This window comes from Leptinotarsa decemlineata, unplaced genomic scaffold, assembly GCF_025532065.1.
Source record: "Leptinotarsa decemlineata unplaced genomic scaffold, Ldec_3_MD MMD2_tig00004307_RagTag_RagTag, whole genome shotgun sequence".
NCBI lineage: Eukaryota > Metazoa > Arthropoda > Insecta > Coleoptera > Chrysomelidae > Leptinotarsa > Leptinotarsa decemlineata.
This window is the reverse complement of record NW_027412606.1, coordinates 19,750,185-19,768,583: the sequence shown is the minus strand read 5'-3', so window position 1 is coordinate 19,768,583 and position 18,399 is coordinate 19,750,185. Positions and strand designations below refer to the sequence as shown.

General features: G+C 31.5%; 1 protein-coding gene across 1 annotated transcript in view; it reads right to left on the bottom strand.

Annotated features, from left to right (window-relative positions):
• Positions 1–17,961, bottom strand: part of LOC111507900 (aquaporin AQPAe.a) — a 40,506-nt gene extending 22,545 nt beyond the window's left edge. Inside the window, exons 1-2 of the mRNA XM_023163283.2 lie at positions 17,803–17,961; positions 1,924–2,129 (exon numbers count right to left, since the gene is read on the bottom strand). Coding sequence (XP_023019051.1) covers positions 1,924–2,129; positions 17,803–17,818 — 222 coding nt within the window. The 5' untranslated portion in view covers positions 17,819–17,961. The remainder of the gene's footprint in view (positions 1–1,923; positions 2,130–17,802) is intronic.
• Positions 17,962–18,399: the final 438 nt, after the last annotated feature.

The following is an 18,399-nucleotide window of genomic DNA, read 5'->3' as shown; positions in this document are numbered from 1 at the left end:
TTTTTATGTGAAGGACATGACATTTCAGAATTTGTTTACACCCCATGTAAATTTTCCATTCTTTACTTTTTCATTTAGTATCTACACAATTATATCCATTTGATGGTATTCTCCAAATGTTAGTTAACACTATATCTAAAATACATTTAATTCACATGAACATGTGAAATTATATCATCTTATAAACCTCCATTATTTGCAAATACCAATTTATCAGAAGAATGAACAAAGAAACCCTTACAAAGTTCATGAAAATTGTTCCGGTATAGGCCTGTGGGATTTTTAGTTTCCTTTTGATAAGGTTTCATGTCGATATCATATTTAAGAATTTTGAAAATGGAAGAAAACACTATAATTATAGTCAAAATTAAATTTTTCGTAGAAATTGTAGAATTTATTTTGCACATAAATTCATTAAAATCAGCAATATTACATATATTGCTGATTAATTGAATTAACAAAAATATACTTCTATGATATTCTACTTTCGCATTGGTGTTCACTTGAAAGTGAAAAGTGAAACGTAATATTGATATTTTTCAGAAAATTTTATATCAGTAACCTATCAAAAATAACATGTATTTGTATCACATATAAATTGATATTCAGAGTGTGTTTTGTTTCACAGATGAAGAATCTCATGGTAGGGAGAATTATCTGACTGAAGCAAAAATAATAAAGTGAAAACCTTGTCGTAAATCGAAATTTTGAATGATACCCTTTTTTCAAAAGAAAAGTCGATATGGCACTATTTGTTCATTAATTGACTCAATTATATAGTTTTTCGTCGAACTATTTTGGGTTATATCACCTTTCACAACCAAAAAAATATAAAATTACACGGGTGATGAGAAGGCAAACTTTTCAGTTCACCCCGATTAATTTTTGAGTAAATTGAAAGTATTTTTCTCAAGGAAAAAAATTAAATGTATCAGTAATATGCCTATTAGTTGATGAAATGACTCTATCCGCTCTTTAAAGGTAGTTGAAACTAAATTAAGAATAATCGTCTGATTGAACCGTAGATCAGAGTAATGTTTTCAGTATATGAAGAGAGAGATACTATACAGCGAAACACATGCCGCAGTTTTGTAAACTTTTCATAGTAAAAATCAAAATGAATCTCATCAATGAGTTTTATTTCGAAATAGCCTGAATTTAAGAGTTTTATATTTTTAATATTTAAATGATACGAAATGTTCAGATAGAGCATTGAATTTTCCGTTTACCTTTCATTACTATTTGAGTAGGTAGTGGAAATTACTGCTCGAACCGGGTCTCACATACCCATCCGTGGATATGGTATTGTTCATATTCTTCAAAAAAAAACTGTATATGTAAACGATTTATTTTTCATGCACTTTCTGTCAATGAACGATTTTGTTGGTACGTAATGAATGAAAAAAGCTGAACTATATACTGGAACTCGTTCGATTGATGACTTATTTATTTTGTAGAAATTCATGTTGAATATAGAATAAAGAAAATACTTTTGTCTAGTTTCTACTGTGTTTATTTATTCGTTATTATAAGCCGAAACCGGTCGTAAGGAATAAATAAACACAGTAGAAACTATACAAAAGTATTTTCTTAATACTATATATACTGGAAATTGAAACATTTCACCTACAAATTAAAAGAACTTGTTTGGATAGTCGACCTTTCGGGAAAAATTTCTTGTTTGTTTTGAAAACCAAAAAAAAGAAAATCACTCATGAGTAACGCCTCAATTGTGAACAGCTATATTACACCCTTAGGAGTGAACTTTTCAGTTTGCCGTCTACACTTCAGCAGATTCTGTATTGATTTACCTTTATTAATTTTTCAGATTCTGAAAGGCTATGAAATAAAAATAAAAACATTGAAATCTTCACAAATTATATTTTTTTTAATATATTATTGAAAGTAAATCACTTAACTCACCTGTGCTATTGATGCCACAGTAAAACCAAAAGTTAATGCGATTTGAACATAAGGCACGTAATCTGGCGACTGATTTATACCGATACAGGAACCACAACATATAAATACTAGAATGAGGGTGCCTAAACACTCTGCTATGAGCATTTTCCATATTGAATGGTTTTCCGTTATTTCTGATAGACCCAATACGCCTCCAGAAGAAGAACCTGAAAAAAATTATATTCAAATTATGATTACGAAAACAGTAATATAATTGTCTGATCAACTGTATATTCGATTTGTCATAAATCAGACCCTATAACGTTGTGATATGAAACTCGCATTTATTAATCGTCAATGAAAGAGCTGTTAAAATCTGTTTTTTCGTCAACCGTTAACCAGGTTGACGAATATATCATTCAAATAAGATTGTTTCAAAAGGTTTTCATTTCATCTCCAACGTTAGTAGAGACAATTCTGTATTTCAAAGTTTTTTATGAAACTAATGAAGAAAAATGGTTCATTTCATATATGAACATTATTTTGTTTAAAAAATTGGAAAAATTTCACTGACACCACATACACACAAAGCTGGGAAAATAAAGTAACAGAATATGTCAATATATTTGCGAATATCAGATGACGGAAATATTATAGTAGTTAGCGGTAGCTCAACTATTGTTTTTTAAAAAAGACTAATATTCGAAATAAACGAGATAATGTGGGTATATATAGTGGGTAAGAAAACTGAAACAATAGATGATAATCTGCAAAGTAGTTCTGAATTGTATAGAAACAAAGAATGAATAGATCTTTGAACAGGATATGATATCACAGATAAAAATATGTATTATGAATGATATATCAACAAAAATCTACTGTTTCCTGGAAATATTCACTGTATCACCTACCTACCGTAATTTCATATAATTATATTTCTCGAATTGAATAATAACTCATAATCAAGAAACCCATATCAAGGATTACATAATCGTTATTTTCATTAGCTGGAAAAGGTTTTGCTTGTATGCTAAACCAAAGATTGTTTAGATATATGACTGTTCAACCGACAAATAGCAATTTGTCTTAATAGTCATCCATATAATATTTTCCCTTCAGGAAAATCATTCTCGAAATGTTCATCAATTTTTTTCGTATATACAGGGTGTAACATGACTATGTTAAAATATGCAAGTGACGTATTCCAAAATGCTTCGTTTCGGAGATATTAAATTTTTTTGTTCGCTTATTGGAAATAAATCTTGCAAAAAATAAGTTATTTGCACGAAATTTGGTAATCGAGGTTTTCTTGACGTGGGAAATCATAATTTCGTAATAATTTTCATGTAACATCTAGAGGGCGCTGCATACGCTGTCATTATTTATTTCAAATTGCCCTAACTTTTTTGACAGTAAACTTTAGGTACTTTTCATGAAAAAATCTAATTCCCATACCTTTTTCAAGTAAAAAAGGTACACCACCTCAACAACGCTGGAGATGATCGTTTTCTAGATATTTACAATTTTCTAAATCAATGCATATTACTGAGCTCTTAGGGCGCTAAGTGAAGTTGCTGGGAACATTACAAAAACTAAGTATGTGGTGGATCTCGTCAAAATAAACAACTTTCTCCTATGAAATGTTAAACGAAGAATGATTCGTTTTCGAAATACAGATTGTTGACATTTTTCAAAACATGGTAGGTTTTTGTCATAAGTTTTTTGCAATTCTAGTTATTTTCATCAAACATCAAATTCAAGGGTCAGTGAATCTGAGCAGGTTTTGTTTGCTGAAGTAAGTCATTCCTTGAAAATAATTCATTTGAATATTCAATGTAACATTAATAAACTGATTATACTAGACGCATTCCTGGAGGAGTAACAACCAGATATTTTACTATTGCCTGAACATTGGCAAACCTATTAAACAATAGGTATTATTAAAATATGTAACTACCATGTAGTTACCAACTACTGCAGGATCAGTAAAAGTCATGGTGGCGTTTTTATCCTTGCCAAAACCAACAAAGCAATCTATTGTGAAGAAATTAAACAAGTTAAACAATCATCTCTTGAAATGGATATAGGATGTAGTGCAATATATTTCAAAATGATGCCTGTATAATGAGCGTATACCGTTCAAATAAAGGAAACATAGACATATTGAATTCTGCAGGATTCTCAATATCATCCACAAGAAATTCAAATACATTCTCATTTGTGGGGATATGAACATATATTTTTTGCAGGCTTCAATGTCTGAAAATATTTTGTGTGATACTCTCGAATTTCATAACTTCGAATCCCTAATAAGAAAACACAAGGGGTAACAGTAGTGTTACAGCCATTGACTATATTATTACTAATGACAAACAATGTATTAATTTTGGAATTTTTGACCCATGTATTTCCGACCATTGTGTCCAAAGTATCACTTGGAACAGTCTCGAATTTGATCGAATTTGATTCCTTCAGAAGGAAATTCACCGACTTCAGTGTAGAGCAGTTCAAATGTCTCTTGAACTCTTTAGATATAAATGTTTCATTCGAAAAATTCTTGAAACACTTGTCTTTCGCATTCAAAGCATCTTTCCCTAAAATTCTTATTGAACCCATATATTCACGGCACAAATGCTTGGTATTCTCGTGAACTCAAAGTTGAATCAGATAATCTGAGGAATGTCAATAACATGCGTAAAATAATTCCCAGAAGTGCCGCTTTTAATGATGAATATAAACGATTGAAAAAATTATACGACCAAAATGTAAAGATAGCCAAGCAGAATCACTATAAGAATCTCATAGAGGAATTGAATGATAAAAATAGGACGATCTGGAATATTGTTAATACACGTTTGAATAAAAAAAATTACAAAACGACATGGAGCTCGATCATGATGGTTAACGAATCTCAGAAACAGAAAGTTGCGAATATATTTAGTAACATTTTCGTGACGGTAGTAGATGAACAACTCAAATCTAATTTCAGTAACGGTCTCTCAATCAACTGCACGACATCATCTATAACAAAAATGAATTATTTTTCCTTTCAGCCTTTTCTGTCGTCAGAAATAGAAGTTATAATAGAAAACCTGAAGAATAAAAAATCTACTGAATAGATGAAATTCCAGTTTACCTAATAAAAAAGTGCGCTACAGAAATTGCACTATATTTGTCGTATACTTTCAATAAATCAGTTAAACTGGGTCACTGACAGACATTTCTTGCCTGTTGCATTGATGAGTCTATTGTCAAAGATATTGGAGAAAGAAACGGCACATATGCTGAACCAATGCACAAAAAAGTTCAATATGGTTTCAGAGAAGGATATTCCACTGAAACTGCAACTAGAGATTTGATTCAGCTGATACAGGATAAGATGGAGGCAGGCGAGTTGGTCATTGAATTATTTTTCGATTCATCCCGTGCCTTTGAAACTTTAATTTCATTTTGACAAAAATGTATGCACTCCGAATACGTTCATTCCTAGAAGGGAGAAAACTGATAGTAAGAGTGAATGATGAAATATCTGATCAATTCTGAGCTGTTCAAATGAAGGTCGCATTATAGTTCATGGTCCCGCTACTGGCAGCAGCAGTCTTCACAGTACAGAAAAGATTCATACGATTGATATTCCACTTGGGTTTTCGAAAATCTTTCAGAGATGTTATCGAATAAATGATATTTGCCTACGTTCATAAAAACCATTTTATTCAAAATGCGGATATCCACCACTGCCCAACCCGTCAAAAAAACCAATTCAGATTGGAAATTGTCAACTACTCGACTTATAAAAAATCTCCATAATATGCTGCAGCAAACTTTTCTAACATGCTACTTGATGACTTGAAGAACCTGTTCAGATTCAAAACAAAATTAAAATGTTATCTATCAAGGGCATTTTATATTATTCCAGAATTCATTTCGGACTGTCAATGAACAGTGTACTGTGTACTACCTACTTTCAGTGTTGTTTGGTTTTTTGTTTTTTTAACATTGTTCTGTTTTTGACTTATCAATAAATGTCTATCAATAAATGTCAACCTATCTATCTATGGGTATCAAATGACAAGGCTCGACCAGTAGAATAGTAGTACACTATGAAAAAGATGCAAATTCAAGATGGTCGCAACTATAAAAAGGCGGATTACAGATTATTTCACAACTGCGGTCCAATGCTAACGTATCGATAGGATTGTTAAACGGCGCTATCGGCTACATTGCAGAATTTTTTTGCCTCAGTTTCATCCAAGTAAAATGCTCAGTTCAGATCAACTTTTGGAAGAGACGGCGTACATCTTATCCACCTGAAATCCATAGAGTTTTCAGCAAAGTTCAATTATGGGACGGCTGTAAGAAGGATGTTATCTTCAATTTTGTCATGGGCTTCCACTTTTCATGAAATGCAGGTCAGCACTGTAGACCACGCAGTTGTGTAATCAGGCTCGAAATTGTTTGTAGAAGGAGAAGCATACGTGGCCCTAAGCGAGTGAAGTCATTGAAAAGTTTATGCATTGAAGAGTTAGATTTCAACAAATTGTCGGGAAATAAACTTTGTGATACTGAGGCATAGAATGATCTAAACAGAATGAGAAGAATTGAGGAACAATATTGGAAACAGTAAACTTGAAAATAAAATAAGTGATAGAAAATATGTTGAACGGTTTTATTAAGAAAAAATAATAATATTGATGTGGATAATCTACTCAAAGCTCAAACATAATTCGGAAGTTCCTAGGTAGCAGTCATCACACCAGTCTCCCCTTCTATCTAGGTTATTGATAAGACAAAGAACGAACTCTTTTCAAATTGTGAGGAAGTACAGTTTTTATGTCAATATAAACATTCAGTCATCCATTTCGCAAGCAAATCAGGAATCACATTACATATTCATTTCCAATTTTTTACTGTGTATAATGAATTATCATTGCCTATTCTGAAAATTATTCAATGAATGTTGATTTAATGAAGTTCTTCCTGGAAATTTCATTGATGAAACATAAAATTCTTGAAATATTCTCAATTTCATTTATTCCTATATAGTGAGTAATAGCTGAAATGGTCGCACCCAATAACGAATAGTCATCAGTTTCATTCAAACGATGAACATAATATGAAAAGAGGTTATGATCATTGTTATTCCTGATATATCAAGTCATCATGATTTGCGTGGTCCGATTATTCATGAATCGTTTCATGGTAGTTATTTGTAGGAATGAAAACCATCACATATAACATTAACCTTTCGTGTCGTTTGAATTCACAAGAATATTTCTTGCAATTGTTTTTTGACCTTGACTATAACTTCTAGCGTTGTGCTTGATTTGAGACCTTCACAGTGGACGTGTTTTCATGAGGCTGGCATAAATTCATACGATATCAGGTTACATGTTTTTTCTTTAATCAAATTTTATACGAAATTGAAGTAGTTGAAGTTTTTTTCAGTTAGACTTGACACATTGTCCCTAAAACATTCATCGTAATACTCACACAGATTCTTATGGATTTTCACCAAACTATTTTTTCAAGGATAATTGAGATATTGAGTGACACCTGGATGATTATATGATGACGTGCCTCGGAGAAGTCCAATGCGCAGTAGAAATGGTTCAGTGGACCGTAATTATTGATACAATTATTATTTCTTCGTTTCCGTTGAAACATAGTGATAATTACATATTTGAACTATGATGAACTTCGACAAAATTTCACTTGATATAAATACATATGATAATTTTTTGTTTTATTATCAATAAAAACTTTCCTGACTATCTGAAACAACTATTGGTGATGAAGAAAAGATAAATGACAAACAAGTTTGCTGCTATCCTTGAATTTTCATTTGTTTATTTTCCATATAAGTGTTGTATAGAGCTGGAAATGGGTATTTTTCAAATAATCATTCCACCGAACATATTTTTGTATGAATTCATCTAATTTCTGTTGTAATGAAAGACAAGTCATAAAAACTCATATGGAAATTTGAAATCGATGACTACTATTTGATATTTCTTATAGAAAATGATCGTGCACTGGGTAGTTTGTGTGAAAGTGAAGCAAAAACAAAACTAAACTCAATACTGGATTCAAGGTAAATATCAAATGGGGTGATTCCAGAAATAAAATAATTTACAGGGAGTTCCGAATAAAATGAAGTCTGTACTGAATGTACATTAAGGTGTATCGTGCATAAAAAATCGCAGCTTACGTAATTCTGAATATTGAAGGAAGAACCCGACCAGAGTTTACACACAATATTCACGGTGTTGTTATATCTGTTACTACTTGATATATAAGGAAATCATTTCATGGTGAGATGAAGCATGAGAATGAATCGAGAAACTCAGTCAAGAATTTTGAATTCCTGAGTTTTACGAAACAAAACCATGGGACAAAATCAGAAATTGAAATATTAACATATATACTATTTGAAAATTGCTCATCATGTCGAATATTTCCTAATTATTCACGATCGTTTCTAACGTTATTTTCAGATTTGAATCAATAATTTCTGCTTGATAGTTAACAAAACCGTGTTCCACTATGCAATAGCTTTTTCAGTGTTCAGTACTAACTCAATTTCTCTATTATGCTTTTTATAGATAATAGTGAATTGAATAAAAACGACTTCCATCATCTATGTAATACACGTTCACAATTTCTTATTGAATTCAATTAAAATAAATACTACCTGTGCCCCTTTTTGATCTGGTTGATATGTACCCGTATCACCAATTCCATCATGAAACTAGTAGTGATGCATGAAAACCACAAAAGCATTGAAAGCAAGAAGAGTTAATCCCAAACTTGAACTTTGAAATTTTGAACAAGGACCTATAAATATTATTGCTATAGTTTATGTATTCTACACAAATTACAACTTGTGACCCAGATTATAAATATTATTTCAACATCGAAGACTTTTGTCTGGATATATGTTTATTTGATTGCTCATTATAATGTTGAATGTTTCATTTGAATTCATATAATACAGTGGAAAATGAATATACACAATTTTTTAGAATCCATACATCATCAGTGGAAAAATATGTCATCAAGAACTGCATCGAAAAAATATTGATTTTACAATGTGAATTAAAAAAAGTGTGAACTCAAGAAATCAATAATGAGATCAAATCAAAAGCAGCAACAACCAAATATTCATATAGAAACGTGTGGACAATGAACGATGATGTCTTTGTGAATGATGGCGGTAGAAGAAGGAAAATAATTAAACGGAGTGATTTGAACTGAAACATAATGAGATTACACGATTAGGCGCGGTGACGCACAACACAACTGATCTGTTTTTTTCTTTTTGTATATACTAATAATCTTCTCGTAAATAATAAAAAAATACTCTTGTTACATTTATATATTTATAAACGTACAGATACACTATAGCCAAAATGAAAAATATAACTTGTTATTATCAGAATTTCAGGGGACTGAGAACAAAGTTGAATAATTTCAAATTAAGTACTGAAGGAGAAAACTATGATCTAATACTGGGGACAGAAACATGGTTGAATGAATCAATATACAGTTCTGAATTTATTAACTGTAACAGGTATGAGATAGTTAGATGCGATAAAAATCCGTATATAACGAATAAAGATAGGGGAGGAGGAGTTATGATAGGGGTAAGTGAAAAATTTAAAATTTCAGACTGGTAGAAAAAAGAAAGTGATTTCGACGCTCTGTATGTTAAAGTGAGGTTAAGAAAAATAGTAATCGCTCTTTTTGTAGTTTATTTTCCTCCGAAATCAGCTGTTGAAAATTACAAATGTTTTTTTGATTTTTATGAACAAATGGTCGATGATAACAGAAATGTGTACGTCGCTGGTGACTTCAACCTACCAAATTTGACATCCCAGTTAACGGTGCGAACAAGCTTGGATGACAGACTTTTTTAGACTTCACGGACTTAAATGCTTTGGAACAAATGAATGAAGTTCTCAATAATAATAATCGAAAACTTGATCTCGTGCTAACAGCTAATGAAAATTGCGAGTTTCTAAAAGTATCTAGATCTGACTTTCCATTGATAGAAGAGGATACAAACCACCCTGCATTATTAATTGATATTGAACTAGAAAATAGTAGGAGTAATAGGGAGAATACCTTCTTTGGAGCTTTCTTACAGCTTTCGTATAAAATCAGAGATATTGACTGGACTGCATTCTTTGAAATAGAAAATGTTAATGACGCGGTAAATTTTTTCTATAGTAAAATATATGACGTTCTCAATGAATTAGTACCTCGAGTGAAAAATAAAAAAAGAAAGTTTCCTGTTTGGTTTACCTATGAAGTAAATTCTGAATATTGAAGGAAGAACCCGACCAGAGTTTACACACAATATTCACGGTGTTGTTATATCTGTTACTACTTGATATATAAGGAAATCATTTCATGGTGAGATGAAGCATGAGAATGAATCGAGAAACTCAGTCAAGAATTTTGAATTCCTGAGTTTTACGAAACAAAACCATGGGACAAAATCAGAAATTGAAATATTAACATATATACTATTTGAAAATTGCTCATCATGTCGAATATTTCCTAATTATTCACGATCGTTTCTAACGTTATTTTCAGATTTGAATCAATAATTTCTGCTTGATAGTTAACAAAACCGTGTTCCACTATGCAATAGCTTTTTCAGTGTTCAGTACTAACTCAATTTCTCTATTATGCTTTTTATAGATAATAGTGAATTGAATAAAAACGACTTCCATCATCTATGTAATACACGTTCACAATTTCTTATTGAATTCAATTAAAATAAATACTACCTGTGCCCCTTTTTGATCTGGTTGATATGTACTCGTATCACCAATTCCATCATGAAACTAGTAGTGATGCATGAAAACCACAAAAGCATTGAAAGCAAGAAGAGTTAATCCCAAACTTGAACTTTGAAATTTTGAACAAGGACCTATAAATATTATTGCTATAGTTTATGTATTCTACACAAATTACAACTTGTGACCCAGATTATAAATATTATTTCAACATCGAAGACTTTTGTCTGGATATATGTTTATTTGATTGCTCATTATAATGTTGAATGTTTCATTTGAATTCATATAATACAGTGGAAAATGAATATACACAATTTTTTAGAATTCATACATCATCAGTGGAAAAATATGTCATCAAGAACTGCATCGAAAAAATATTGATTTTACAATGTGAATTAAAAAAAGTGTGAACTCAAGAAATCAATAATGAGATCAAATCAAAAGCAGCAACAACCAAATATTCATATAGAAACGTGTGGACAATGAACGATGATGTCTTTGTGAATGATGGCGGTAGAAGAAGGAAAATAATTAAACGGAGTGATTTGAACTGAAACATAATGAGATTACACGATTAGGCGCGGTGACGCACAACACAACTGATCTGTTTTTTTCTTTTTGTATATACTAATAATCTTCTCGTAAATAATAAAAAAATACTCTTGTTACATTAATATATTTATAAACGTACAGATACACTATAGCCAAAATGAAAAATATAACTTGTTATTATCAGAATTTCAGGGGACTGAGAACAAAGTTGAATAATTTCAAATTAAGTACTGAAGGAGAAAACTATGATCTAATACTGGGGACAGAAACATGGTCGAATGAATCAATATACAGTTCTGAATTTATTAACTGTAACAGGTATGAGATAGTTAGATGCGATAAAAATCCGTATATAACGAATAAAGATAGGGGAGGAGGAGTTATGATAGGGGTAAGTGAAAAATTTAAAATTTCAGACTGGTAGAAAAAAGAAAGTGATTTCGACGCTCTGTATGTTAAAGTGAGGTTGAGAAAAATAGTAATCGCTCTTTTTGTAGTTTATTTTCCTCCGAAATCAGCTGTTGAAAATTACAAATGTTTTTTTGATTTTTATGAACAAATGGTCGATGATAACAGAAATGTGTACGTCGCTGGTGACTTCAACCTACCAAATTTGACATCCCAGTTAACGGTGCGAACAAGCTTGGATGACAGACTTTTTTAGACTTCACGGACTTAAATGCTTTGGAACAAATGAATGAAGTTCTCAATAATAATAATCGAAAACTTGATCTCGTGCTAACAGCTAATGAAAATTGCGAGTTTCTAAAAGTATCTAGATCTGACTTTCCATTGATAGAAGAGGATACAAACCACCCTGCATTATTAATTGATATTGAACTAGAAAATAGTAGGAGTAATAGGGAGAATACCTTCTTTGGAGCTTTCATACAGCTTTCGTATAAAATCAGAGATATTGACTGGACTGCATTCTTTGAAATAGAAAATGTTAATGACGCGGTAAATTTTTTCTATAGTAAAATATATGACGTTCTCAACGAATTAGTACCTCGAGTGAAAAATAAAAAAAGAAAGTTTCCTGTTTGGTTTACCTATGAAGTAAAAAAATGTTTGAAACGGAAAAATGAACTAAGAAAGTTGAAAAATCTATCCAACTATTATATGCAGCTATATGTTGAGGAGAGACGAACATTGAAAAAACTAATTGATACGTGCTATAAAGAATACATAAAAAATATAGAAAATGCCATTAATATCGATTCAAAACACTTCTGGTCATATACGAAAAGCAACAAAAAAACTAATAATTCTTCCCTCATACTCAAGCTACAGGGCTCCTGAGTGAAAGAAAGTGACTCTGCAGATTCTTTTGGCAAATATTTTCAATCTGTCTACAGTAATGACTAGGCGACTTACAGCATCAACTTTGCAGGTGATGTTGAAACCCGTCTCACAATCGATGAAGTAACCGACAGCGATTACTTGGAAGCTTTAAAGAAACTTAAGCCAAAAAAATCTGCAGGAAGTGATAAAATACCACCATATATTATTAGAAGATGTGGAGTATGGCTAAAGCAACCTCTTCTTTATATCTATAATTCATCAATAAAATCAAATACGTTTCCAGACATATGGAAGGAAGCATTAGTGACACCTATCCATAAGTCTGGCAGTGTTTCTGATATTGAAAACTATAGGCCAATAAGAGTGCTGTGTGCTATTGCGAAACTGTTTGAATAGATCATCTATATAAAAGTGTTAAGGGGTTTTGGCGAAAACATTTGTGATAAACAGCACGGATTTGTACCAAAAAAGTCGACGTCAACAAATCTACTAACATTCACTCATCATGTCCTCAACCATCTAGATAACAATGAACAGGTTGATGTTATTTATACAGATTTTCAAAAAGCATTCGATAAAGTTAATCATGATGTGATACTGGAAAAGTTACATAAAAATGGCGCTGATACCCAAGTACTCAAATTGCTGGCATCGTATTTGAATAATCGACACTTCAGAGTCAAATATGAAGGTAATTGTACAGGAAAATTTCGCGCAAACTCTGGAGTTCCTCAAGGATCAAACTTGGGTCCATTACTTTTTCTTGTATTCATTAATGATATAACTCAAAATATAAAGTACTCTGAGTGTCTCTTATTCGCAGATGACCTTAAATTTTATAGACAGATCGAAAACTTACAAGATTGTGTCAAACTACAAGAGGACATCAATAGTGTTTATCGATGGAGTGTGAAAAATGATCTTCCGTTCAATATATCCAAATGTTCTTCCTGTCTTGTACCCGAAAACTGAATAAAACACTATACAATTACTTAATGAGTGGTATTGAATTATCCAGGGTAGATACTGTCAAAGATTTAGGTATATACTATAACTCCACACTCTCGTACAAACCTCATTTGGATTACATAGCATCTCAGGCTCTAAGAATTATGGGATTTGTAATGAGACAAAGTGCACATTTCAATAATATTAAAGTGATTATTACACTTTATAATAGTTTGGTCAGACCTAAACTTGAATATGGGGCTGTAGTATGGCATCCTTCCTATATTGTTCATAAACATAGATTAGAAAAAATTCAAAACAGATTTCTGAGATTTTTATATTACAAGAAATATAAAGTATACCCGGATTATAATACAATTAGAACAGTAGCACTACGAAATGAATTTAAAATACCCAGTTTAGAAAATAGAAGACAGGCAACTATAGTGTTAATGTGTTATAAAATATATAAAAAAAATTATAACTGTCCCAATCTCAACTCTTTACTGAAAGAGAGAATTCCCAAAAGAACAACAAGACTCATTCAATTCTTTGATGTACCATATGTATCAACAAATAACTGTTCACCTATCATTACAATGATCAAAATAACAAACAACTTCCTGTTAATGTCAGATATCAACTTTGTTCCCTCTCCCAAACAAGTTTATAGTGGTGTAAAAAAATACTTTTCAAGTTTAGAATAACTATGTTTCTTCCTTTCATTCGGCTTTATGTAGTAACTACTCGTAGATACAATGTAACTGTTTTCACGTATAAATATTAGAATTCTATTTATGATTTAGACTGTATTGACATTTTTATAAGAATAATTATTTTCATGTAATGAGGTTTTTACCTGTTTGAAAATAAATAAATAAATGAATGAAATATCATACATCTTAGTTTTCGTTGCGAAGGTATTGAAAAAACGGAAATGAGTAAAAACTTTTGTTGTTGTCTTTTATTTTCCAACAAGGGTTCTCTTCCCTTATACCAGAACTGTCTCAGGGAGTTTAGTTCACATAAACGCAGTTCTCCAAATGAAAGAGTTCCTAAAACTGTTTGAGGTGTGCTGACTTGAACCTCAAATCGATGAGCAGTGAAAGTCTGTCGCGTAGGTATTTCTGTTATGTACCGTTCTTGGTGGACTCGAATGTGCCTATTACTAGAACACCTTCCGTGAAAGTATCAAAAAAAAGTCCAACCTTTCTCCAATATTCCAGAATAGTGGGGTGTGTGTCTTCAATCAGGCGAATGGCTCTTTTCTGGATGGAATCCAGCAGCTTCAAAGTATGTTTAGGGGCAGAGCTCCATACACATACATGAGAACAATACTTCAAAGAAAGTCTGATCTGAGCTTTATGAAGCTCTGAGTTGTATACAGTTACTGAGTTGTATACAGTTTTCTGGTTCGGAACAGTGTTCCAAGCTTTTGAGCCTCCACAATCCCAGCGACATGGCAAAAAGCAAAAGAGGAGGAGATGGTATTTACCTATTCAGAAATTCTAACTCAGGCTAGTATGAACTGGAATGAACTTCCGATTTCATTTACAAATATCATTGATATCTGAATCACAAATGAGCAGAAAATGTCTAGGATATTTTTTCGCTGATTTGAGGTAGTGGTTGTTTAAACCTTTGCTATTGAAAGACTTTCGGGTGTATTCAGTAGTCTAGACTCTATATTCATCAAGTAATCATACTTCAAGGCATGTTGAATATTTTATGATTATAGGACTTCAGGTATATACACTTGATTTATATCTATATATTCCTTTCTACTAGACTGATAACGATACTACTTTTCGAAAGTTATACCCGTATTTCATATGTGAGTTCAAATCGGATGATATCTTGTATAAAAGTTTCATGATGAATTTTTATGAATACATTGAAGATATATATTTCATGTGTTTTACTATACAATAGCTGTTAAAAAAATCTGTTGAAAAATCTACCAAAATCATAATTTATTACGTAAACCTTGGCAACCTGATTCCACGAGACTATCATACAGAGAAATATAATTTGTGTGGCCCTATGTATGGAATGGGAAGACGATATTCTCTACTTCATGTACTTTCCTTTCAAACTATGTAAAGATGAAGTTCAAACTTCCAACACAAAAAAATATGTCGAGAGCAAAAACATTTGAATGAATGAAAACTTTCCACTAAATGCTGAAGATCTAAAAAAATATCAGTATGATTGTAAATAATTATTTGTTACCAGTCAACAACAAAGTTCAAGTTATAACGCGGTTTTCAAAAATTAATCAATACATTTTATAATGAAGAAAGATCCCTGCTCCGAAAATCATTTCGAATAATTTTTTATCATTCATTGATATACTAATCAGCTCATAATGAATTAATCATTTCTCAGAAACATAATTCTTAAGGCGTCATGGGAGTGTTTTCAATTATCCTTGTTATCATCAGAAGTTACCAATTTTATATTTGCTCTTAATATTTCCATTTCTGTATTGAATACTGGAAACTAATTGAACTTTCGAAAAGAATTCACTCTTGTGGTTTTCGGAAAGTTGTAAAATTACCAAGAAATATTCCTGATAGTATCACGATATGATTTTCGAAATTATCTCAATTCTTGATAGCTCCTGAAAAATTTTAATGTTGAGTCCCGAACTGAAGTTCTCAAATCCTCCCATATGAATATTTGATCATGAACACAATACATTGAATATTATAGGAAGTTTAGAGAGTAGGTATATGAATATGATTACTTTTTTAATATTAATATCGTATAGTATACTGTCAATATCACCTATATCTACCAACTATTTATTTTTCATTGAAGTCACCATTTAATCAACATGGACATATCTGCTAGGAAAGTGTAAAGAATGAACGTGAAATAGACATTATTTATGATGAGCAGATGCAGGATTTCTATTTTATATTTGATAAATAAATATTATATTCATTTTTTTGGGAAAGAAAGTTTTTGGCTTTCTACTACTCCATCTGGTACAAAAAAAAAGGGATGAGAGAATCTTCCAAAGAAAGGAAGGAAGTAATCAATCCTTTCTTTGGAAGATTCTCTCATCCCTTTTTTTTGTATCAGATGGAGTAGTAGAAAGCCAAAAACTTTCTTTCCCAAAAAAATTAATCACTTCTAAAAATATAACCCCTTCAATTCATTATATTCATATTTTGAGTAGGCGTGTACTGAAATGTCAAGTATGATTTTTTGAGTCATCTCAAATTTGAAAAGAGAAATTGATAAAAAGAAGTGAATCGACTGAAAAATATCAACCTTGAACCAACATTTCAAATTATATAGATACCTTTTTTATGAGAAATTACAGGCCCCTAATTTTTTGAATCATGGGAATACTACGTATTTCCGAGAGGATTTTTTTGATTCAATTTTCTATAATTCACCTTCAATTTCATTGTTTTCAGTTGGTTTGTATGCTATGGCCTGGCGATCTTATTTCAAACCAGACTGTCAAGCTCAAACGTACCAGTTCATATTCCGAAAACTGTAATTTGATGCATTAGTGATTTTTTGCATATGACGCCATTTTGATATTGTTTTTTCCTGATGAGTCACTTATAAAGTTGCATTAGTATTCAACATTTCTTTGTAGTTCTTCTTTCTATATTTTGAAATGAGTAATAAAATTATTTATCTGAAAGTGCTCATTACGTTTTTATAATTTCTCAGCTACAAATATCTCAGCCTATATTATAACAGCAGTGAGGTTTCAGTGAAAAAAAAAGGCCAGGCCAAAAAATTCTCGTGACAAAAACATCTCGCCAAATAAAATCTCATGGAAAATTTCTTCAATTATACTTGCTCCTTTATATTGAGCGCATTGAGATGTATTTGTCTCTGAAGTTTTTCACTGGGATGTTTTTGGCTGATAAATTATTATACTACCACTGTTACTTTCTGAATCAATAATAACTTGAGTTCAGTTACTTGGGTTCATTAAGGTGAGTTTAGGACATTCCTGTCGATTCGTATTTATTTCGTACATCACTGGATTTGAAAAGCACAAAGAACAATTTTTCATTCTCAATAGAATTGACAAGTTGAAATTATGTTATGATGATATATTTATTTCATTTGCTGTTTTGATATTTTTTACAAATAATTCAAATCGATACTTTTTGTCATGTTCATTTGGTGATAATTCAATTAGCTGGGTCATACATCCGATTCAATTTCAAAAAATAGTTTTGGGAAGTGTGCACACCATCATTATATATAATATCATCAGAAGTGATTACGCTCGAATTGATATCAAATGATTTACCTGTTTCTTTCGGCATCGTCCTAATTATTCCAGTAATACTAATGAAATAGTTGAACTGTCAACCACTACGAATTAGAACAGTAGGCAAACTACGGTACTGAATGAATCAAGGTATGATCTTTCCACCTGACTTTTTACGATGGTTAATCAAGATTCGGGAAATTCAGCCAATAGCGAGTGAGCGAATGCAGAGTTCGCAAAACAGTTAGATCAAGGTAACTGCCGAATCACGGGCTCTGTAATATTGTTTACGAGTTGATTTTCATGCACTGATGTTTCATGAAACATATAGCATTCCTATTATCAAATAAATCTTCATTGTGAATTGTTCACCAGATATAAGGTGGTTTTCAAATAGAAATTCATGAGATTGATTCGATTAATTTTATAATTTTACCGGGGCTACTCACTATACGCTAAGAGAGATCTCAATTTATGATCTTGTTCAGGCGGAATCACAATACTTCATATCGCAAACAATCCGCAAACAAATGATTCTAAGAGCCTTCCGATCCGTTTTATTTCATTGGCGTGCGTTTGAGTATCTAATTGAAAATGTTAATGAAAAGTGGAAAATTATTGTTATTACATTTTTAT